General features: G+C 36.4%; 1 protein-coding gene across 2 annotated transcripts in view; it reads right to left on the reverse strand.

The window, feature by feature from the left end:
- The window catches only part of Themis (thymocyte selection associated), a 185,130-nt gene that overhangs the window by 86,188 nt on the left and 73,000 nt on the right, over positions 1 to 25,942 (reverse strand). For both annotated transcript variants that reach the window (XM_076927960.1, XM_076927959.1), the window contains exons 3-4: positions 14,523 to 14,981; positions 1,525 to 2,576 (exon numbers count right to left, since the gene is read on the reverse strand). In XM_076927960.1, the coding sequence (XP_076784075.1) occupies positions 1,525 to 2,576; positions 14,523 to 14,981 (1,511 nt within the window). The remainder of the gene's footprint in view (positions 1 to 1,524; positions 2,577 to 14,522; positions 14,982 to 25,942) is intronic.

Genomic DNA, 25,942 nt, shown 5'->3' on the forward strand with positions numbered 1-25,942 from the left:
ACCCCCCAAACTATGTCCATAGTAACCACAGACATGCCTCACAAAGATGCCTAGAGACTAGTAAGGTGGAGGCATTCCATCAATTGCCTGTCTTCCCAGGTATGGCAAGTCAGCAACTTTTGGACCCCATAAATGAAAGCCTAAACAATAATGGAGCCATTGAATATCTTCACTCACGTGGCCCATTATCACTTCTAATAGTGTGGTTTTGATATTCTCTATGGCTTTGCTTTGAATCATGTTTCCTTTCTACATCTGCAAATATATGTGAGGGTTTTTTGCTTCATTCTTAAAATAAGATGCCATGAACCTGGGAACACTGGGTCTGTGCCCTAATCATCAATGTTAGTATCATTCGACTTAGTGAAAACAATATTTTAAGTGCAAGTATCAAAAAATCCTTCACATTGGCTATTCAGTGGTTTTTTTTTTTTTTTTGGAACTGTTCTGTTTAGTCATTTTTAAAAATTATTTTTCCAGAGATGAATTTGATGGCTTTATTCTTTTTTCCAGAAAATAAGTTTAAGAGACCCTTAAGGATTTAACCTTTTAACACTACTCAATTCAGTTTCTGATACACACAACTTCAAGTATATCAACATCCATATATGAGTCTTAATGCCTAGTACTGCTATCTTTCCTGAGTATGAGGAGCAATCAGAAAGCATCTCTTTTAATAACTGTTTAGTTTTTCTTATGCTTCCAGCATAACATCTGCTGGAAAAGATCACACTCCTTCCACACGACATAGAAACACACATACACACACACACTAAAAAAAAATATGTGTATACTGGGTGAGGGGTCAAGTTTGACTCGGGTATCCTTTAGGCATGCTCAAGAATCAACATCAAGTGTAAATGATGCTAAACTACTCTGTCCAACGTCCTGAGAAATTTGGATCTATTAAAACCTCCTGGTGCCTTTAAGTTTGTTGACTTTATTTTTCCAATAGAACTCCTAAAGATTACAATTCCTAGCGGCATTATGTGGGCAGATGCTGTCACACAGTTCTGCCAAGACATTTTTACATCTTTCTGCACATAAAACAAAATGAAGACATGTGTTAGAGATGAATGTTACCAGTAAACTCCTCCCATCTTATGAAGCTGGGAGTTTATTGTATGCTCATTTTCTGGGTAAAGTACTGAGATAATTCTATCTAAGAAAAATGAACCACATTTCCAAAGTAAAAGGGATTTCTGTTGAGGCATCTTATTAAACATATTTAAACCAAAACAAAAACCCATTGGAATGTCAATTTGTGTGGTCATATCCAAATGTCATCTCTTCTATTTCTAAGTCTACATAGATTTCATGCTATATCTACCGGTGGAGCATCAAATGCTGCAACAGAGAAGCTTCTGTTCTGTTGCCATTCCTTCATGTAGCGTGCATCAAACAGATTTGCTTCAAATTGATATGAAACAAAAAAAAAGAAGAAGAAAAGAAACAAAAAGCACATTCAGAAACAACTCAAAACTTATTGCCTCAAGAAGAAAATCTGTAAAATTGTTGTCTTACCTTGGGAGACTTAGGCAGATTTATTGTTGTTTCTTCTGCTAAGCTGAGCAAGGTTAGCTTCATTTCCTCAGCTGAGGGATGTTTGGGAGGGCGAGGTGGGGGATGTGATAGAGAAGTTTCATACCTCCTCATCATGTAATACTGTTCTTCTGTAATCTCTTCCACAAGACTCCTAACTTGAAGTGGCCCTGCATCCACAGGCAAACTACTACTACTAACTAATCGAACAGTCATATTCAGGCGGCCCATGGGAATTTCCCAACATTCCCCAGGATTTGCAAAGTCACTGATAAGTAGGTAAGAATCTGTGATGTTCTCCTCCAACTGCAGTCCTGGGGTAGCTGCCAAAATGTCATCTTTAATGGAGAGATCTCTCACAGCCACCTTCACATTGAAGGGCCAACAGAACTGTGTACAGAGCTCAGATATCTGGTATTGTTTCTTATCATGAACCACCTCTACAAAACCACCTTCCATATACAGAGGAAGCCGTGCTGCTTCATGGGACTTATTGAGGATTTTTTCACAAGTCAGAATGTTTACTTTTCTTGTTCCCTCAAAGACAACTTCTGTGCTTTCTGTATGATGCACTAGAAACTGGTCTCCAACAGACACAGAGGACAGCTCCTTGTGAAGTGTATGAAAAGCTTTGGTGGCTACCACATGGAGAGTTTCTTTCTTGCTCTTAACTATCTGCAGGTCATAGGCTGTTGGGAACTCCCGGGGTCTTCTTTTGAACTTGCCTTTGTAGCTCGTAGGGATCAAGAAGTGTCTTTTAGGGAAGTTGCTGCGAATTTCTGAAGCTAAGATCCTCGAAGTCTGGTACTTTTTATGGATGACAATGGTTTTCTCAGGCTGTAAAATACTCTGGGAGAGTTGGTTCCCTTGAGACACTTCGATGACTTCAGCTACTACTGGAAACTCTTTGCTGGTCATTTCACAAAGATCGTCTGTAGACAGCAACTGAAGAAACCAGTTAGCATCATAAGAGTCAGTAATATCTTTGACTTCAACGTCTAAACTGGGAAGAATCCGGACTATGTCCTTTTGAACTGAAAATGAAAGAGAAGACAACTGACATTTTCTTCAAAGTGCTCTGGTGAGATGGTCTCCCATCAGAGACTGTCTCCCGGTACCATAGATACATTTCATTTAGGAAGGAGAAAAGAACTCAAAAGTAATCATGATATAGTTTTCCTTATACGTGACTTTAAAATTTTGAAACTTTATGATGAAAACAAAATGATACATATACCAACACGCTCAACTTAAGATATAGAGGTTACCCAACCCCTTGTATCCTTGTAAACCTGAGCAAAAATAATTTCTCTCTTACTACTACAAATGGTAATCACTCTGATGACTATAATGCTCCTCATTCTTGAATTTATGCATCTATTTTATGCCATGCATCATACATCCATATAAATGTACATATAAATAGATAAGTGTTAAAGTCTTATCATTTGATTTTGTTACATTTCTGAGATCCAGGAATTATCTGTAAAATTGTAGAAACAAGCTTTGTAATCTATAAAGAAAACTCATGCATAAGGTTTCTAACATAACCCTTATACAAATCTTATACTAGAGGATAAAACAAGATGCAAAAAAAAAAAAAATCCACAATATGTAAGATACTTTAAGTATGGCATAGAGAGACAATTTTAATTGTCAAAGTTAATTTTTTTTTCAACCAGTGCTCTATTTTGCCCAAGTAAAACTAGTGTTATAGGATGGCTCACAGTAGAAGGATGCACATGGTAAAATGGTGGGTGCATACAACTATGCCACTGAGGACAAGCAAGTCTATGCTCTAGGAAGTCTTGAAACTTTAGACCCACTTAAAACATTGTGTTCACACAATTGCTCTCCGAGCAGTAATCTCATAATATTATTACAAATCTTCTTAATTAAGAGGATTTTTTATAATTGTGTACATTTTTGTAGTCTTTATAACACAAGCTTTAACAACCATTTCTCATAAATCCATATTGTTTCCCACTATCTTGAGTGTTCTTGTTTGGTTGGCTGCTTAGTGACGTGGCTGTTGTTTGGGGGTGGGCAGCAGCTGGGTTGAGTTGTATGTTGTGGGATTTCTTATTGGTTATTGTGTGAGACATGGCCGAACTCTGTAGCCATGGCTGAAGACCTTGAGTCTACTGTGTATCCCAAACTGGACTCACCATATGGCAACCCTCGTGTCACTTCCTCTTAGGTACTGAGGTTACAGGCATGTGACACCACACCTGACACTCTCCAATGTTCTTGGAAATTAAAAACACAAAAGCTTAAAAAATATGTTTCTTCTACAACATTTCAAATTATTTTAAATACTCATAACCATTTATTTAGCATCTGACAATATGCCCTATATATTTGTGTCATGTCACATATATTCTTTGTAACAGAGTTTGTAATGACATAGAATGAAAAACTGTTTTATTTTGAAGAAAAATAAAAATAAAATAAATGGTGGCTCCTACAATGGAGTTCTATAAATTTGTAGGCTCATTTAAAATAAGAAAAAAACAGAAATAGGAGCTTCAAGAAAAAAATACTTCCCAAATCCTCTTATATAAAGCTTATTCCTTAACTTAAGAATGTGTGTCATGGGGCTTCTTGAATTCCAGGCAATTTTAGAAATTAAAATCTTGTTAATTGAATAAAATGGTAAGTTTTTAGAGTTCTAGACCAAGCTGTAGATGGCCATCCTAGTTTCATACTATTCTTTAAATACAGGAACAATTTGAGTTGGTATGCTTGATGTCATTTGGGGATTAGGGGTATCTCTAAATGATCCCATCAGAACAGCAGAGCCATAGTGAAGCTATATCTCTACCTTCATTGATCCATATTGTGTCCAGTGAGCAAAGAATAGCTTTATTGTTTTTGGAGAATTGCATGGTCTCTGGAGAAATCTTAGGCCAAGCTGCCTAAACCTGTATTCAAATTTCCTGTGTCTAGTGACTGACTTACCTTCAATATTTTTATTTCTTTTAAATATTTTTATTCTTTCAAAATTTTCATATTTTGATCATGTTCACACATTCCCCATTTGTTTAGACCCATTAAGTCTAGTTAGTGCTGCCTACATATAATTAGATATATGACCATACATCTATATATATATGTACATATATATATATTTATATATACATATATATAAATGTAGAGTATTTCACAACTATGAGAAGCCAATACTCTTAAAGAAATCTGCATTTCTCTTTCCCAGCATCTGTCAATTACTAATAGTTTCTCAACCAGGAGTGGCACTCCCTGCCACTCTCTCCTCTCACTGTTGTGATTTGGACTGGCTCGAGTTTGCATGGGTCATATACATGCTGTCAAATCTCCATGAGTTCATGTTATAGCTGGCAATTGTGTGCAGAACACACTGTTTCCTTGCAGCCTTCCACTACCTCCAGATCTTACATTCTTTCTGCACCCTCTTCAGCGTGATCCCTGAGCACCAGAAGGACACACTTTGAGCTGAGCACTCTACATTCCGTTATTCTTGACACTTTGACAAGCCAGTGTTCTCTGTGTTAGTCTCTAGCTCCTGCAAAAAAGAACCTTCTCTGATGCAAGACCCCCTAATCTGTGAGTATAATGAAAAGTTGCTGTGAGTTGGTACTTTGATTTCTAACTCTTCTGAACTAATGCTAATCTGTCTCTTTTTTACATAACACACCAACAGCATTTGACAAAGTAGATTTGATTCCTTCCACTTTGATCTATTTTTTCTCTATTTTGTGTTTATTTTTTTCCTATTTCTTTTCTTTCTATGCCACCCACTGTTCACACACACATGCCTTTTCGAGTGTCTTGGATGCCGTTCTGTATCTATTTAACCATTCACCTACAGTTCTCTATCTATACCCTTCATATTGCATGTTCATGCCTTTAAATAGCACCTATCTGTTACAGCTCTTAAAATAAATGATGCTTCTGGACTCTGTGTATCTAGTTAAGTTCTCTATTTGCACATATAGCAGGTATCTCAAGATCAACATTCTTGAAGTAAAGTCTGCCCTTCCCCCACAAAGAGAACGGTGTCTAATGCTTTCTCCATCTCCTTTATCTTTCTTCATTACACAAGCCCCAAAGACATCTTCAGATTTCCTCTTTTTTCTACTACTTGAGGATCTGTACCCCAGTGCTTGTCTATGCCATACTGTTTCTTACCAGGTCTGTCACAAGTCTTCCTAATGAGTCTCCACAATCTCAGACATCAAAAAAAGTAGCCAGAGACTCTTCTTGAGTGCTACATCAATTACATCTACCATCTGTTCATAGAACTACAATATCAGATACATCCAAGTCTTACCTGGTTCTTGGTACTTCTTTGATCTGGTCTGATAACTTGCTTCATTCTAACTCATTGCCTCCTCTCTCTCTCTCTCTCTCTCTCTCTCTCTCTCTCTCTCTCTCTCTCTCTCTCTCTCTCAGTTCTGATGTCAATCCTTCTTTCTTTGTATGCCCTGTTTCTTTTGCCTCCTAGTCCTCTAATTACATATTTTCATGGCCTACCCATCTTGCTCCTAAAGTATGCCCAAATATTGCTTCTTCAATATAATCCACTCTAAATATTCTGCTTAAAACCATAACCCTTGCTGCTCTGTGTTCTTGTTGGTTTCTGCACTTTCTAAGTCTTCCTTTACTTTCAATAACTTTATAAAACATGTATGTTCATTATGACTATCTATTATTTAGTACCTCAAATTAGAACATATCAACACATTCATTACAGAAAATTTCAATATTTTGTTTCTTTAAATTAGAACCTATTTACCAAGATCAGAAGTCTTCTGATGCCTTTCCCATCAGTTGCCCATCAATATATTCCAATCTACAATGATGTGTCCTCCATCATAGTAGTTAAAGAATCAAATGAGAGAAAAGCAGCTGTCATCCCGATGTCCTTTGAGTAAACACTAAAAATAGTCAGTAAGTAAAGTATACTTCCATTTAAAATTTAATTAGGTAGAAATGGTTTTACTGTTAAAATGTGTAGACTTCACTTGAGACAAATCTCTTCGAGTTAAAATGTCTCTCATTCAACGGCCTGCTCTATAGAATGAGTATTTGTCAAATTTCTATAAAATAATAGGGATGTGAGAGTCTAAAAATATTGGCAAAGTAAACTCTTTGAAGCTCAGGTTTTTGTTCTTCAGTGGAAAAAACAGTGAACAAAATCATTTTGTATATGCCTAAACACACAGGAAGATAATATGGTGACAGCTTCAGCTCCGTCACAGAGCGGAAGTCAGAGGACACCTAAAACTAAACTGGAGGTGATGCACAGCATTAATTCACTGCAAGCAGAACCTCTACTGGAGCCCAGACATGGGTAAGAACCTTTAGGGGTATTGATTAGTTCCTGGAATCTAAATGTGCGGCTGTACTTTGCAGAGTCTCCTAGTCTTTCCTGAGCCTTCTTTCCAGAACCACAGCAGGTTATCTACATGAAGACTAGAGAAAAAAACCCCTTGTGCATTTCGCAAGGTGAAGAAAAGAGCAACTGCCAGAGCCTCTGATCTCTTTAAAGGACACATCTACGGACAATTATTTGATCAGAGCCTAACTAACATGTGGGGTTTTACCAAAGCCTAACCAACAGGAAGAAAGGAATTACCCAACTCAAACAAATGCTACTTTAAGTTCTACATTGGAAAAAGCAAATACCCCAACAAACTCTTCTATTTCCACACAGGGGATGGGAAATACCCAACTCCAGCTCAGGATAGGCAGTTTGTCACCCCTGTAGGAGAGGGGGGAAGAGGCTGAGAAACACTTATGAAAACCATATCCCAGATACACAGACTCACTTAATGACTAAGCCAGAATTAAAAGATACTGCAATACACCACCCACAAAAGTTTTGACTACTCCTATATGTTAACAGGATTCTGAATAAAAGAACGACATCTAAGATCCTACAAAGGAGTCCCTAAAGAACGCAAGCAAGACTGAATGAAGACACTGCAGGAAATTCTAGCCTTTGACACTTATAGCTATAGCATGCACAGTAACAAAAACAAACAAACCGCCTTCTCGCTAGCTATAGAAAGGTAGACCTCACACTGTTAGCTATTTAACTTCGTTTCTTTCACTTGAACCATCCTTTCTGACTTCCTATGTGAATAACTATACAATATGCTGTTAAAGACAAAAGACAAATTTGATGAAACAAGGCTGTATCAACAGCAAATTCAAGCTGAATGCAGGCTTGTAATCCCAATACTTAGGACATGGAAGCAGTAATTCATGGTTATCCTCAAACCAGCATAGGCTACACAAGACTCTGCTTATCAGCAAACCAATAGCAATAAAGAAACAAACCAAATTCAAATATGGAAGAAATTTTGAAAACATCATACCAAATATTTAATGACTGATCAATATGCAAACAGAGACTGATGAGAAAAGGATGGGCAATGTAAGAGAGAGATAGAAAATTTAGGGGGAAAGTAGCTGGAACAGGAATGAATAATGACTTGATGAATTACACAATAGACTAAATACTGCCAAGAAGAAGAATTGAGAAGTTGGAAAATAAGTCAATAAAACAAAAGGGTTGAAACGAAACAAACAGAGTAGCCAAGAACTGTGTTACAGAAGATACAACACACATGTCATGGGAACACACAGAAGAGGGAGAGAACAGAAGAATCATTAGAAGTAACACAGCATGCTTCCAAAATTCATGAAACAGGCAACACTAAAGACAACAAACACATCCCCCAAATCTCTACCTATGAATACCATGCTCAAATAACTTGAAAAGATGTTGCAATGCCTCTTGCTCTGAATTAAAACATTCCCTTCTTAGCAGGAGCAAATAAATTCCCTTCTAAGGCTGAGCAAATAAACAAAACTTGATATCCTAAGTTTTAAAAGTGGAGTAGATGTAACTATTCCTATGGTATGTATTGTTATATCAAAAGATTGACGCCAGATCTCTACTGCTTTCATTTTTCTCAGAAAACAGTGTCAACTGCTTTTATTTAAGACATCCATAGTACGAAGAGGAAAAATCACATATCAAATAAATTTAAAAATTATTTTGTATTTTGTAAAAAATAGTTATAGTTGTTTAAGTGTATATGTATATGTGCACTTACATGTGTGCATGTGTGTGGATGTCTGTGTGCATGTGTATGTGTGTGCAAGTGCGTTATGAGTTCTTTTAATAAACATTTGTTATTCTACAATTGGAAACGTGAATCTTCTCCTGTGATAAAAACAATCTAGAGAGAGTGTTAGCTGGGATAAAAAATGTCACTTGCAGAAGTGTTGTCTTTGACTTCAAAATGACAGACAGATAAGACTGCAGTAACTCAGCATGAGAGGCAGTCCTGGAGGTATTGCAAATTTTCTAGTTTGAAACTAGACTGAGGTAGCAGCAATATGTACTTGACAACTGTAGTTTAGACTTTCCAAATTTTCCTTCTGGGCAAATATGAATTATTCTAGCTGGGTAAGTTATCAAGTTATCCAAAGCTGATTGTTATGAAAAACAATTTGATTTCATTTTCTCTAACAAACCAAGACTTGCACTCCTGAGTTATTTCACCTCTCCCTCATCTCCTCCCTCTCCCTCCCCTTGTTCTTTCAGACAATGTCCCCTTTGTATAGAACAAATGATATTCAGAGGGTTGTGCCTTCCTGTATGGCCCACCAGGGAGACACTTTTATTTCAGTCTAAGTGTTGTGGTCCCCACTAAAAAGTATCTTTTAAGATAAAAAACAATATATATATATATATATATATATATATATATATATATATATATATATATATAATCTTGGTTGGTTTTGTGTTATACCTGTTTCCTTGGATACATAATTTTCTCTTGTAGAATACACTAAAATTTTGCCTGGATGTTATTATTGAGATCATGGAGGGGGTGTGGAGTTTCTACATAAACCAAGTTCTTATAAATTATAGCCCTGATTTTCCCCCAATTATATTTGTCCTATATTGGTATTTAATAGGAATGGTGATAATTACTTACCCATTGGCAGCTCTGCATTGTTCCAGACTCTTAAATTAAAATTTGCTTTCTAGTTCTTCCACTTTTGCCTGAATTTTCCTGGTAATTACTTTGTAAAATTTTTCAGCTTTATTTCAAGTATGCACAAGTATTTAGTAATATTGGCAATAATATCACATAGTACTTTCAGAATTCACAGTAGGTCTAGCCAACATTCTGGACAAGGTTTAAGTTAAGGCCACAGAGAGGATTATGTGTGAAATATATCTTTGTAATCCTCTTAACCCTCAAACTTACTACAAAGATAAAATAGTAACACAGAAAGAGAGAAAAACAACACAAAACAAAACAAAGAAACAAACAAAAAGAGTTAGAGCCAGCAAATCTGACAGCAGCAAAGTGAAATGTGAAGGAGACAGCGACCAGCTGTAAGAAAGTGAAATGGTTGGGTTGACTAGGACAAGCAATGAGCATGTGCCTGAGCACAGAGACAAGGATAAAAAGTAAGCCTTTCCTGTCCCACAGAATGCTTGGGAATTGGAGACATACGAGTCATTTAAATGTGAAAATGAAGGATGCAAAAAGGGGAGTGTATTCAAATGTCTGAATATTAAGCTTGAGTCTCTAAGGACAATGGGAAACTCTGCTACAACCTCTCATAGGAAACAGGACCTCAAAACCCTGGGCCACTGGAAAGAAGATTAAGTCAGAAAACAATAATACTATCTGTCTTAGGGTTGTACTGCTGTGAACAGACACCATGACCAAGGCAACTCTTATAAGGACGACATTTGATAGGGGCTGGCTTACAGGTTCAGAGGTTCAGTACATAATCCTCAAGCCAGCAATATGCCAGTATCCAGGCAGGCATGATGCAGGAGGAGTTGAGAGTTCTACATCTTCATCTGAAGGCTGCTAGAAGACTAGCTTCAAAACAGCTAGGAAGAGGGTCTTAAAGCCTATGCCCACAATGACACACCTACTCCAACAAGGCCACACCTACTCTAACAAGGCCACAGCTACTTAAATAATGCCATTCCTCGGGCCAAGCATATACAAATCATCATGTTAACTAAAACCATAGGGATCATGGTGAGTCCTTCAGATACTCATCATTTGGATTCAACAACTTCATAACCACAGAAAACAGGAGGATAAAATCTTAGTGGAACTATGTAAATTCCAGAGGAAAATAATAGAAGTGGCGCAGTAATGCCCAGCATGGGATAGCTATATGGAAAAGCCAGAACTCATCAACACAGAAAGTCTACAGAACTGAAGCTTTGTTTCATGTGAGATGTAAATAAGGACACATGACAAATAGTTGGCAGGAACTCAAGGAAACCCTTAACTAAACTGATAGATCAAAATATGAAGGAAGACAAAATAAAACAGGAAACCAAATAAAGGATAAAAATGCATTAAAACTATAAAAAATATAGAAATTTCTCTGGATTAAAATACTGCACCATTAAAGCTAAGTTGGGCTAACTAACATTTAAAACTATATATGATATACTTTTTAGATAGTAAAAATATGAAAGCTGAAATCTAAAATTCATCATGGTGGTGGGACTGTGTGAAGGAACTTTCCATGAAGGTAAACTAAGTCAAGGAGGCAAAAGGGAAAAGTCTTAGTTTAGGGTTGAGGCTTTGATGTGCAAGTGAAAGTTAAAGCCAGGCAGAGCACAAAGTAATAAGAAGACATTAGCACAAAATGTCTTTTCAGAAAACAAATGCCTAAGTTGCCAGATGCAAAATTGTCATCACTATGAAAGTTCAGACCTGCCACAGCCACAGCCAAGACCACAGGACACCCAGTCTCTCAAAGGCAATCCATTTGGTGTGTGAGTGTAGGGGATAAAGAGTTTTCAAACCAGCAGATTTTTGACTTAGAAAGCATGTGGAGTATGGGTCTTGTCAGAACTAGAAGAAAATGAAGAAAGAAGAGATTCCTTATTGTTTGTGGAAATAACTACTCAATATGATAGCAAGGCAGAAGAAGGCACTGCCAGTGTGGGTTGTAATGGAAGGCCCTACATAATAGGTCTCTCTATATGGCGACAGATTAAGGTTGGACTACAAGGTAGGGGAACTCCAGGAGGAATGGCCTCAGGGAGAAATTATACCACAGAGAGATCGACTAATAGCTTCACTCCAGGAAAAATGCATGGGTGGGTTCTTTCCCTTCTTTCTCTTCCTTTTCTCAAATATTGTGGCAATTGTTACTATTTAAAATGGTCCACGACTTAAAAATTCATTCATGTTCCTATCATTTGGAAGCAGTAAGAGTTACCTTGGAGTAGGAGAGTATAGGAGAAACTGGAGAGCTGTCAAAACTATAAGGTTTGCATGTAATGTTGTCATATCTTTCTGGTTATTATTTAGCTTTTTTGGTTTTTATAAAAGTTGGAAATACCTTTCTTAAATTCAATGACAGAAACAAGAGGAACGCCCCAAGGAAAGAAAGAGGTGAAGCTCAAGGCCGTAGGAAACAACAAATAAAAGTAGTTTTCTCCTATTCATTTATTATCTAATATATGATATCCAAAATGATTTTGTTGACTCTCCTATTTGCTTAAAGTTTGAGTTTATGACATGAGTTCGTATTTTTATATAAGTTCACGAAGACTAGGCTGGGCTACCAAGCTTGGGGTAGCATTAAGCTTTCCTCCAAAAGACAAAAGGTTCTATTTGATGCTAAAAATTTTTAGTTAAGAAGGATCTGATTATTAATCCATGCATCAAGACGTAAGATTTGTGAAATCAATATTCAAGACCTCTATTTTTATAACTTACAAACTTACATAACTCAATTTTTCATTTGTAAATACTGAAACTTCCATGTGCCTCATTACATGAACTTTTTATTTTTTTTAGTAAGCAAAACCACATTTTGAAAATACTTGTATGAGACCAGTAGTTACAGGTTTTATATCATTACCTCTCCTGAAAATGTGGTAACTCTTTGATCAATATCTTAGTGTGTCTGATAGCCAGGAAGGTATTAAGCCTGTAAAGGAGTTTTGACCAGAATCCAAGAACGTGTGTTTCCCTTTAACACCATGGCTCTCAACCTTCTTACTGCTGTGACCCTATAATACAGCTCCTCATGCTGTGGTGACCTCCAGCTCTAAAATTATTTCATTGCTACTTCGTAACTGTAATTTTGCTACTCTTATGACTTGTAAACATTTGTGTTTTCTGATGGTTTTAGGTGACCCCTGTTAAAAGGGTTGTTTGACACACATGCAAAGTGCTATAATTTGTTTCCACTTCTTTTCCTTTTTCTGGGATACAAATTGTCACATTAATAATATATTAAAAACCAGCCATGAGGGTGAAATCTTTGTATTCCCTTTTCTTCAATACTTGTCATGTTTTTCTTTTCAGGAAATCAATGTTTCATAGCTATTTAGATAATTTTCCATCTTCCACTAAGGTTACTGTAAAACATCCTACCTCTTCTGACCAGTTCTTTTTCCTGTCACTTTGGGGGAAAAAGAATTCAAGTCTAAGGGGTTTAGACTCTGCCTGATACCCAGGCACAGTGAAAGCAATTGTGCAATGTCTTTTAAATTCAAGAAGCAGCTGATCTCAATCTAAAAAAACAATTCAGAAGACCACGACAGAGTCAAGGCATCATTTCCTTGTCATATTTAGAGGACACTATCTATAACCCAAAAGTTTTTTAAATGTGTCACTTATGATGGGTTCTCATCCTTTATTTTCATGAAACAGCCTGTATACATGCAAGCTCATCTCAGACAGCTAACGATATAGATAAGAAGTGATATTTAAAATTTCTCACAGAAAATTACCCAGAATAATGAGCATAAAAATTGCATTTTCATACATAGTAGAAACCTTGGTTAAACATTTCATGAAGGATGTTTAACCAAAGGTTGATTCTTAGTTAAATAGCTGAAAACTATTTAAATTTACCTGAACTATTCTAATAAACACTGTTCTGCTGCTCATATTTAATGAATGCACATTCATCTAACCAGTAGATGAAATCAAAGGCTGAGAATAAAGTTGACCAGTTGACCAAATTGGCTTCCAATAGACTTCTAGACCCTGCTAATGGTACATCTTGCACATACTAAGTACATCTGTTTCCTGTCTTTCCCATTGCTATGTCCATTGAACAGAACTCTTAACATCCAGCTGAATTTTCTTCTAGAATTATTATTCTCACATGTTCTACATCTTCCAGCTTAATAGTCTTTTTTTTATTCTCTACTCCTTTATTTATTTATTTATTTTTGAGACAGAGTCTTGCTAAGTTGACCAGACTGGCCTTGTACTGTTTGTGTCACCTGGGCAGGCCTGAATTTGCCATCCTCCTGCCTCAACCTCCAGAGAAGCTAGTGTTATTGGATATGCTGTCATACTTGGCTACAACCAGGTTCAGAATTCTATACTCTATTGATTTCCCATTAATATGCCATAAGTTTGAAATATTTGAAATAAGAATGGACTCGGCAGATATTTTAAAATATTAGAAAATATCAATGAAAATCGCATAATAAAATACACGAATATGAAAAATACTTTAACATATCATCTTTGCTAACTCAGGAAATCTGTTAAAGGAAATTGTGACCGGTCATAAGTGACTAAGAGTTCGAAACAAAAGTTGTCGTGAGGTAAGAATAAGGGTCTCTAAAGAATACTGCTTTCTGATCCTTGTTCTAAAAACTAACTCTTAATTACCAGCAATAAAAATGAGGATTTTAGTTTACTTGTATTTGATAGTTTACTGTCTAATGCTTGGAGAGATCACTAAATGGTTTATAATATATGTGCATACCCACTTCATAATTTTCTCTTTAAGGCAGTGCTGTCTGTGATTAGATGTACAGATGGAGAACTTAAGTCTAAGAGACCTAGTGAACGACAGGGACAGAGTTCCATTCTCCAGGTTCTAAAGCTTCTCTAGCGCAAATCAAACAGTGCACACTCACACAGGATCCATCCTCGGTGGATACTTACATTTCAGAACACCTTGGATTTCATAAACGGGCTTGAGAATCAGTGTACCATAAAAGTCTTCTGGGAATGGATTGGTTGAGTCCCACTTATTTGAGAAATCTGTAAGTTTCACTGTCCGTGTTCTGTTCTTGGGAATCTTCCATTCGACAATTTCTCTTAGGGTATAGATATGTTCATCCTCACACTCATAAAATTCTCCTTCTTGTGACAATGGCAAAGTAAATGAGTGGCGCTGGTGATTCCTGACCACACCACAATTCACCAGCGTTTCTCCATTAATCTCTTCAACTGAGTTGAACTGGATTGGCTCACCCTGCTTAATAGTGAGATTCTCTAGTTTTATGTCCTTCAAGCGATAAAAGCAAGGATGACCTAGTCTGCTGGGTCCGATATTAATGGTTCTTGTGATTTCTTCCATTGTCAGGTATGGAGTTTTATCAGCCATGACCTTAAAGAGACCTAAGAACAGAATTGTGTGCATTAGCGTTATTACAATTAAAGTTATTATAAGAAAATCAAGACGATAAATCCATATCATAAGCATAGTATAACTTTTAAATATTAAGTACTTATTTTATGCTCCTGTGTAAACATGAGTGTGTAGACATGAGTGTGCATGTGGAGGCCAAAAGACTATCTCTGTGTCATCTTTAGGAACCCTGCCCTTTGTAACAATGTCTCTTTTTGGCCTAGAGCTCACTAATTAGGTGAGACTGGCTTTCCAGTAAGTACCAAGGATTCCCTGTCTCCACTTCCCAGGAAGGGAGATTAAAGGTGCAAACCATCATGCCCAACTGTCTTACCTAGATTCTTGGCGCAGAACTCAGGACCTCATGGTTGGTATGCAACCATTTTACTGACTGCACTATATCCTCAGCCTAAGATGCTTATTTGAATCTTAAACTCTTCCAGGAAGAATGTCAGAATACACTTGTAAATTATTAAATCATCTGAACAGGAACAGAAATAGAAACAAGAAGAAGCTTCTTGAAAAACCAAATATCCTGTCCTTAGAAATAGGAAATCTGATGACGATATGTGCCATCCTGACTGCCAATGTGATTTTTGAGAAAAGGCTTCATACTCTCAACATTTTTCTAATTTTTAAAAAGAGAAGACTTGATTAATTTTTCCATGTATGTATTCTCCTGGAGACACACTGGATTAAGGAATGGAATATATTTCCCAGAAGTAAATGGATTTGGTCAGATTTTGATTGAAACACTGTACAGCTGCAACTAGAGGATGAATGTATTAAATATAGCCAAGCCATGTGCTTTAAAATATATTTCATGTTGTGGATACTTTACCATAATGAACAATAATTAAATTGTTCTAATTAATGTCAGAGTTCTTAGCTACATTTGAAGCCCTATGACTCTCCAAAGGGGAATTTGACATGTACAATTTCCCATTTATCTTTTCTTATAGAATCCTTGGAGAAAAACACACATTAATAAATCATAACATAATTTATTCTAGGATATCAGTGCTCCTCACAAAGATTTATGGAACTGTTGTAGCTTAGATTATTGATTGGACTGATTTTTGTACAAGTATAAGCATATGAGGTGTGTATTTGTGTGTGTGTGTGTGTGTGTGTGATTATAAATACAATCTTCTCAATCTGTTTAGCGTTAATAGTGTATGATTTCAGTGCTGACCAGTTGATATTGGATAACCAACTGAAAGGCTCACTCCTGAGGAAGACTATTTCTCCTGCTCTCCACATCCCTTGGTTGCCTATAGATCTCTGTCTAGGGGTGGGGCCTCTTGATATCCTCCCCTTTCATGTTAGCAAGTTTATTGAAAGTGTGCTTCTCCAGGTCTTGTTCAAGTACATATTGATAAGGTGTTATGGGTGAGACTATTCTGTCATTTCTAGGAGACACAGTTTTACAGGTTTTCTGATTCTCTGACTGTTACAATCTCCCCACCCCATCTTCTTTGATGTTCCCTTAGCCTTGGGTACAGAAGTTGTGTAGTAGAAAATCTTTTCTAATGTTTCTACTGAAATTTCAGTATTTTCACTATCATAATAATTGATATCTTACCAATTTCGCATTCTGAATTTTTTTCAATATTCTTGAATAAATATTATTTAAGGCATAGTTATTATAGTTGTATGATTACATAATGCAACCTGTTTATTTAAATTATTTTTCCATTTGTAGGCATGCATCCTTTGTATCATATTCATAAATGTATTTGTTAAATATATTTTGATATACTCAATAGAAAATAAAACATTCTTGTTTTCTCCTATAAAAATAGATTAATGAGCATATTATATACTAGCATGCTCTAAGAAGATAGCATATTTATAAAGCTTAAATAATATAGGCTAGAGAAATAATTCAATGATTTATTCAATAAATATATCCTAATTAAATTTATGTGTATAACAAGCAACTCAGGTTGTGATGTCTTTTATATGTATTGATAATTATCCTTTAATTTTTTTGAGAAATTTTCTTTATGTCTAAGTCTATGTTTGATCACACTAAGCAAAAAGGAATTTATATCATATTTAGGTAGAAATTTTTGAAAAGGTGTCAGTGACTTGTATGTAATAATCAAGCACTCTATCACTGAACTTAAAACCTAATCCTCTGTACTTAAAACCTCTATACATTTAACTATATTAATCTACCACATGGTATACATGAAGACTACAAGAAAAATGAGCATTTTATTTGAAGGACTTTGTTCTGTTGTTGTTTTATTTTGTTTTGTTTTAGGGATTCATGCCAGGCAAAATCCAATACATTGTATTCTTGAATTTATTATACGATTTGAATCTCTGTGTGATCATGTATGTACCCACATGTGTTTACTCTCATCTTTTTGTATAGTAATAGCTTAATAATTTCATCTTTTAGTATAAAGGGTTACTACTAAGATTGTACAATCATTATTAATAAATAGAAATTTTCAATAGTTTTGTGGAACATGTTTTCTTAATATCTGTCCTGAAGTTCATAAAAATAGTCTTATTTCTGCTTTATCAATTGGATGGCCTGAGCCACTGAAGAATTATTTAGAGTCATCATTCTTGAAGAGTAGATTTTGCCTAAGGTAATAGTAGACTGAACAAATTAAGAAATAGAAACATCCTGACCCCCATGAACTACTGTTATTTCAGGTAAATCACAGTCCTCATGCCATCTTATTGGGGGTCCTATTGCAAGACTAAGCTGTATCTATGAATTTATATGTCTTCTCTTAGAACATGACATAGCACACAGGTTAACATACTAAGTGTCTGGATACAGTGAAACTATTTGATTAATGGATCTCTTCGTCTACTATTGCAACCAATCCAAAAGGCTCTCCTACTAAGTAGGCATTGGTATCACACAGAGTGGGATAGGTCTGCTTTTACTGAGCATAATGGCAGGTTGGAAATTTAACTTACAATGAAAGAAGCTAAACAGAAATTAAACACCACCAAGACTGATATATTGTGGAGTTGTTCACCTCTACCATCTTTTTTCCATACAGAATATAATAGAGAAAATCTATACACCTACTCTTAGTTATGCAGTAGGCTTGCTCTCCATACCTACTGACTTATCTGAGCACTGGATTCAAAAATCATGGCCATTTATTCTTTAGGTATAATTTTCAGATAGTGGGGAAGAATTTTTCTTGATCTTCAATAATGAGAGCATATTTTCATAGAAGACAGGCCACACACATGTCTACTGAAGCCATGCTCCCTTTAAGCTTCATTTCTGTGGCAAACTATCTAGAGAAAACTAAACAACTCTCTCTAGTAGTCCCCTTTGATACCCTGTCACAATGTTTAGAGATATGATTGTGATACACTCATAATTAGAGGACCTTTTATGGACATGCTTTTTTCTAATAATATGTGTGATTTATTCTTCATATTTTTCTACTTATTGCATGTTCATGTGTGTATGACACACATGCCATGGGAAATGTGGAAGTTAGCAGGTAACCCACAGCAGATAGGTTTTTAACGTTTTACCATGTGGGCCCCCAAAGACTCATCATGTTTGATGACAAATGAACTTCCCTGCTGAGCCATCTTCTTGGCTGTAACTGTTATTCATGAATTAAGAAGGTCTTTTTTTTAAGAAACAAACATGAAACGTGAGAAAAATAATATAAGGAAATGAAATAAAGTGTTGAAGCTAGTTAATAGGTGAATTTATTCTTCCAAATCTTTTATTTTATACTTGATAGAGTTATAACTTATAGTTTTTTTATTATTTTCATATGTACATACATGTATGAGAGGGCCAAGGCCATGACATGTGTGGCCGAAGGCACTTGAGAGACTAGGTTCCTTTCTTCTATGATATGTGTGCTATGGATCAAAGCCAAGCCTTCTTGTCAGCCCTTAACTAGCTCTTAATAATTTTCAAAACACTAACAAGAGAAACTTTTTAAAAAGAGATATACAAATCTGAGTATATTTCTCATATGTATCATTTGTCTTCGCAGTAATCTTGTGGGAGCAATAAAGGAAACATTGTCATTAGAAAACATGGAAAAGGTCACAATTTTCACAGCCTAATCATAGCTCCAATATCTCTAATCAGAGCTGTGACATCACACTCTGCATCTAGCCACCAAGCCAATCTGTCTCCCTGTTACACATGTGACTTACAAAGAGATTGTTCACAAGAAGAGTGTGCTTATTCTGAGTCACAGGCATGGAGAGTCACACAGTCACGGGACAGGAGAACATTCTGTTAGTTCTTAGTCTAGAATTTATTCTCATCAGATAGTTTTCTATCCTTTTCTCTTCTCTGTAATCAATTTTCAAAAAATATAAAATAAATTTAAAAGTTGTATCTCCTCAAAATATATCAGAGTGTGACATTGAATATACCACATGAAAACCTTCAAAAGATTATTGATTCTTTTTACTTTAGTATAACTACCAAGCTTCTTTCCTAGCTCCAACCAAACCAATTTCCTCCATCTCTAAAATAGTTTTGAACTAAAACTTTCCTACTTCTCTTCATCATCTTCTCATATCTGCAGTATTGGAGGTTTTTTTTAACTTATTAGCAGCTCACCATGGTCAGCAATTTTCAGGCATGATACAATGTAATTTTCAAAACAGCAACATAAAATTGTTCATATTAATAAAACATGAATGTCTCACAAAGTTGTGAACTTTTGAATAAACTTTTCTTATCATCAACTCATAGAAACATAAGTAAGGTTTTTGGCTTTCAAAAGTACAACGGCTTAATCACAGATATGCATTTCAACTTGTCATTATTATTATGAATCGTAAGCTGCCTATCCTATAATAAGTTGACACAGGTTGTTTCCAGGTGGGTATCTAACTTCCCTTTTGGGTGTAGAAACACATAGGACTGTCAAAGCTAATTTTCAAATCAGGCGAAGAAAATGATTTTTAAAGCTATCTGACACTAATCCCTGGTACCAGATGATATTCTGCCTTGATTGTAGTGATGTATAAAGCAAGGTGAAAGACCAGTACTGACCAATCAAGTTCACGTACATTCAGTGTGCCATATTTAAACAGATTTTTAAAATTATATTATTATAAGTTCCAAATACAGCAATTCTCATTAAATAGATTAATACCACTATATATGCCCTTCCAGAACCATGTACTGAAAATGATACCAACACAAACACATGGGAACAAAGCCAAACAGGGAGGCAGAGCTGACATTTCTGCTCACACCTAAGTTATCATTCAGCCACATGATAATGCATAATAATGAAACAAGAGGCTGAAACTTCCTTAATATTCCAATGTAAAATAACAAATATAAACTTTATATACTGTTACTATGAAGAAATATTGACCTCTGAGATCCAAGTAAATCAAATATAAACAGAAGCAGTGAAAATGTTTCTAAAAGAATTCTTTTATAATGTATGTATAATTCTTTTATAATCTATAATTCTTTTATAATATAATCATTTATAATGTATATATAATATTTATATTTATATATATATATATATATATATGAAAATTATATCCTCTGAGTTGATATTATGAATTAAAATGTTGGCTAAGTGTCTCAAGTCTATTGTAGAATGTCCCACCAAAGAGTTTAAATGCCTTTGAGAAAGGTGCCATTGGTGGTGGCCTTTTACCACCAATGTGTGTGTGTGTAAGATATATGTTAATATTCTTTAAAGGAATGATACATGTGAAAGAGCTGGCTTGGAGATAAACTGTTCAGTTTTAGATTTCTGTGAATCTTGTCTTACCATCAGTAAAGCAGAGACTCCCTTGGATAATCTGTAAATATGGTTTGATTTGCAATTCCTAAACATCATTATTATTCAGTATTAGTCTATAAATCTCTCACTTCACACATTTCTTGTTGCTTTTCTATCAATTTATTGCATCCCCAAGACATTTTGTAGTAGATCTCTGTATCCCTATGAAAATTCTTATAAAGACTCCCAAAACATGGTGTTTTCATAGAACTTCTAGCATATAGATCTATGGTCAAGCTCAGGTTATAAGTGTGTACATAAAATGTCCTATAAAACAGAAAGCTTAAAGTCCTTAAGTAAATGAGTGAGCACATCGTGATAATAACTCTTGAATCTTCCCCAGATTTCCTAGTCAAAAACAGGATGATAATGGAGCACTGTGAGCCTATGAGAAATCTTACAATTTTCATAGAAAATTCTTCGTGATTGCTTACCCTCCTCTTGACTAAGACCAGCTGCAGAAAGTCTCCAAAAGAACCCAATAAAGGAAGGAAGAGCAATCCAAGTTTGGTACCTGGAAATGCTACATGGAAGTTCAATTGAATAGCTCAGTAAGATTAAGCCAGGCTGTAGAAATCCTATGTCCAAGCAGATGGTCTGCAATGATTATATAAAGTTTTTAATAGTTCTTTTACCCGGAAGTAGAGAATAGATAAGAAAACCTCCCAATTCATTTTCATTTCTTTGGTTCAACTGTTGCATGAGGTAAACGGACACCACCAATAATACTTCTTTCTTTAAGGCATTTAAACTTTTTGGAAGGACATTGTACAGCAGATGTGAGATGTTTCAACAACAATACAGTTCATAATATCAGTTCAGATACTATAACCTGACACCAATAACTAAGGATCTGTCTTAATGAATGTGCCATATAGACTTTCCTATGTTAACATTCTCTTCCATAGTGGAAAGATAAGAATGAGTAATACACCTGGATTCAGAAACTCTTAGTGAGAACATAACTCCTGAAGTCTTCTCAACCCACATGGGCCTGTCCTTTATGTCATGGAAAGACACATGGAGACTTCAGGGCTGGGCAGAATTTCCACAGAACATCCATGCCTCAGAATATCACACTAAGTTTTGTTTGAGGGTCTTTAAACTGCCATAGATTGATGGACTTTGGGCACTAGAAGTTCATGTCTAGCATTCATTTTGTGTGCATTCCATTCTTCATTGTGTGTGAGAACATAAACTCTTGGGGATACATTGTCCTCATCTAAAAATTAAGGGAGATGATATCACCTATTTTATAAGGTTATTATAATATTTAAACTAAAACAGATAGCATGTTTAGACAAGATATAAAGAAACAGTGGTTACTATTTCTCTTGTATTTTTTATACTCTGGGGTTCAAAGTCATTGAAGGCTGACTGTAAGGTCAGATCTTGTAACATCACTACAAGTTCAGTGCCAACTAAAGCACATTAAATATTTCAGGCTGGGTCCAATAGACAAAAACAGAAGCTGCCACTCAGCCCCTAGCATAGACTGAGCAAAGTTTCCCAGCAATCATAATTTTCACAGGTTTTACCACAGAGTTTGAAAAATGGAAGTAAGCCTCAGGTGACATGTTTAGGTGGCCCACCTTTGGAGAAATATTTCCAAGTTGCTTTCAGGAATCTGAACCTATGCTTTGATAAAGGGCTGAAAATTTACCTAGCATAATTTTCTGTTCACAAATGGGAGTGGTACAGAGCATAAAGATGTAAGCACATTTAAATGCACATGCACTCTTTGCAGCTATTCACAAGGTATACATTATACAGTCACCCAAGTTGCCTTGAACAAAAGATGCCACAAAATGCCAAGGTGTTTTTGAAAACACATTCTATTCAGGACTATGAAAGGTAGTTGAAGCCATTGGGGGTAGAGGTGGGAGTGCTCCTCCCTCTGTTTTAATGATCTTAATTTGCTAATGGAACGTTCATGGCAAGGTTTTTGGGAGACATGTGGGGCTGGTTGTGTTGTTCAGTATTGATGTTGCCTGCAAATTAAATGTACCTAAGTAGCCACCTGTTTGTGCTTATGATTATGTAAAGCCCCATATGTTTCCCTCTCTACACATGGGAGGTAAATATTGAAAAAATTATTCTGGTGTGAAGGGTGAAAACAGCAGCCATTCTTTTGTAACTGTCAACATATGCCGCAGTGTTTCTGGGAAACGCGCTGCTTTGTTTTATGTATTTGCTGATTCTTGTCATGTAGTCGGTAGCTTTTCCTTTTCCTTTTTAAATCTGTTACCCATAGTTATGCAAAAACAATTAAAATCCGTTTACATTCAATTCAAACGTAAAGAGATATAATTTTCGGAGGTGAGCATAAGTATGAAATAGACTTTGCAGATTATGATTTAAATCATTTGATCTGCAGGATAAAGAAAACAGTATGCCTTTACCTCCACCTAAATTTACCTCCCTAAAAACAGAACCGTCTGCTCCAGCATAGTCCTTCAGGTCCACACAACATGGCTTCAAAATTCCCACCAGAACATGATACTTTCGGGCTTCCACAACCTGTACTGCCCCATGGGACTTATCTGGAAGTCAATTCATTTGCTAGTCTCTGAAAATTCTCTTCGGGCCACCTAAGAAATAATTGAGCCCAGGTCATAGCCAGTCTTCATGTGAACATATGGCTTCCCAATCCACTGGCTCCTCCTCATCCTGCCTTCAGCTAAATCTTCAACCTATTCCTGCCTGTTCCCCACTCCTTCTCCTGGAAGTATTGATCGCTGAAGGTTTTCAGAGTCTGTGGGCATTGCTCATTGGAACACGCTTGCCCTGCTTTATTGCCTCCCACCCTCATCCTGTGTAGAGATTTTTGTTCCCTTTGGAAAAAGTCAGCTTACTGTATACAAATGACCAGTGCAGGATATGTATTTTAAATACTGACATCAGATGGATGCAAGCTACTACTTATATTGTTACTATTTCTACATTGGAACATAATTGACAAAAAGTAACTCTCTATAGTCAACTGTCAGTCTTAGACTAAACATTTGTGTGTATGTATAGCTTTTTATAGTGCTATGGCAGCTAGCTTTATACATTACAAGTGTGTGTGTGTGTATGTGTGTGTGTGTGTGTGTGTGTATGTGTGTGTGTTCTTTATTAATGTGTAGCCAGTTTGCATTGTTTCATACAGTGAAGGTACATTTTTAGTGTTTCCTGGAAGCTAATTTCAACTCTAGATATAATAAATAAATAAATAAATAAATAAATAAATAAATCAAAAGGAAAGGACTTTACACAAGAAGGAATACAACCTAGGCTTTTTCTATGCTTTTTGCCCGTAATTCATAACTAATAAGGTTGTTGACAGCTTAACAGCCCTCTCCAAATTCCCAGTAAATGTAGGACCATGAAAGGCAGCCTGATTTCTGGTTGAGCACAGGCTGGAAACTGCCAGAGACCCCAGGTGATCCTGAGGGGACCCCAGTTGGGACGCGGGTGACCCTAAGGGACGGCATGAATTTTGCCATGCTCCCAGGCTCCAGGCTCCTGACACAAGACCAAAGACCTCCATAGATTTGAACCTTTTAGTCACGTAGGACAATGCCCCGTGTCCCTCCACAGGTAGAGAGCATGACTACAGGCCAGCCTCAAGACAGATCTCCGTATTAATGAGATACCTAAAGGCCAAAACGTGTAGCCAATTAAACATTCCTTCCCAAACCCTCCTCCTTGCAAAAGGTATTTAACCTCAGGCCCTCCCTGAGAAAACAGAGGTACAGTTTATCATCTACTTTCCACCATGACAATAAACATGTTAAAACCATGGACCCTTTCTCTTCTTCGGGATCTGCTGTGGGAGACAGTGGAGCAGATCTTCATCTATAGAGCCGCTGTCTCATCTCCCGTAGAAGACTTCTCTGCGTTCCCAGCCATGGAGACCTCCAACCCAAACAAGCAAGAGAACAGCCTCAACCAAGAACGCTCACCCCCGCAGGGTGCAAGCCGGAGCACTCTCTCCCTTTCTCTCCTTTTCAACTGCTGGCCAATCCAGCCTGTACTCCAGTGGTACCTGGGGGCCCTAGATGAGCTAGCTCTGGCTTCCCACAGGACCTCAGTTTATGCCTCCCAACCACTGGGCGGGGTCCCAACAATTCACATAGCCTGACACCCTCCAGGCGCTGGCATGGGGAGGGCACAGACAAACTTCCAGGACCTCTGTCTCCTAGCCCCATGACTAGACAAATGTGGGACACACATCAACCCAACAGCTGATCAGAGACACCGACACCTCAACTCACCAAGTAAAAATTTCACTTACAGCCTAGCAGTGTTGGTGCATGCCACTAATCTCAGCACTACAGGGGCAGAGGCAGGTGGATCTGGGGGTCTCAGAGTGTGTTCTTTTCCAGGACAACCAGGGCTACATGGAGAAAATTTATCTTGACCAAAAAAAAAAAAAAAAATCACTTACAAACAAAGATGATAGAAATTATCCAAACTACATCATCAAAACTAAGAATAAAGAACCAATTACTTCAAAAAGCCAAAATTAAGGACGACAGCTGAAACTAAATATCATGAAGCTCATTGGGGGATGAGCTGAATTTAATAAAAGGTGCCTATGTATTTTTAACAGGTAATCAAGGTAAGAGCAGGCAACTGCTGCAAACCTTCTGTGACATGTGTCAAGGTCAACAGTGAAATGTATCTTCTTGTGAAATGTATCTCAATCCAGGGGATGATGAAACTGCTGAGTTCAAGAACTTAGCCACAACTTCCCTCAGAACTTCTTTTTTTAACTTGTAGAGAGGCAGCAAATGTCTTTAGTATGCATTATGCAGATACATTTGCTATAAAACTTTAGTTAATTCAAAATAAAAATCACTCATACCTTCACTAGAAATGAAGACATGAGCCTCTCCATTTTTTGACATACACTTTGAATCTTTCTGTATAGACAGAGTGAATTTTCAAAACACTAAAATGCTACTATGTAATTTATTTGTATAGGTTTTCTCTCAAACCATGATTAAACCAAATGCTTTAAAAATTTTTTCACACATAAAACTTTTAATTACTGAATAACACCGTGTAACATTTGTCATGACTTATAATATATGCATCTGGAGTTTTAAGTTGATTTCATTATCTTGTTCTAATAAAAAATTCTAAAGACTATTGCTTTAGAATTTACTCTAAGCTGTACA

Source organism: Arvicanthis niloticus, chromosome 30, assembly GCF_011762505.2.
Source record: "Arvicanthis niloticus isolate mArvNil1 chromosome 30, mArvNil1.pat.X, whole genome shotgun sequence".
Lineage (NCBI taxonomy): Eukaryota > Metazoa > Chordata > Mammalia > Rodentia > Muridae > Arvicanthis > Arvicanthis niloticus.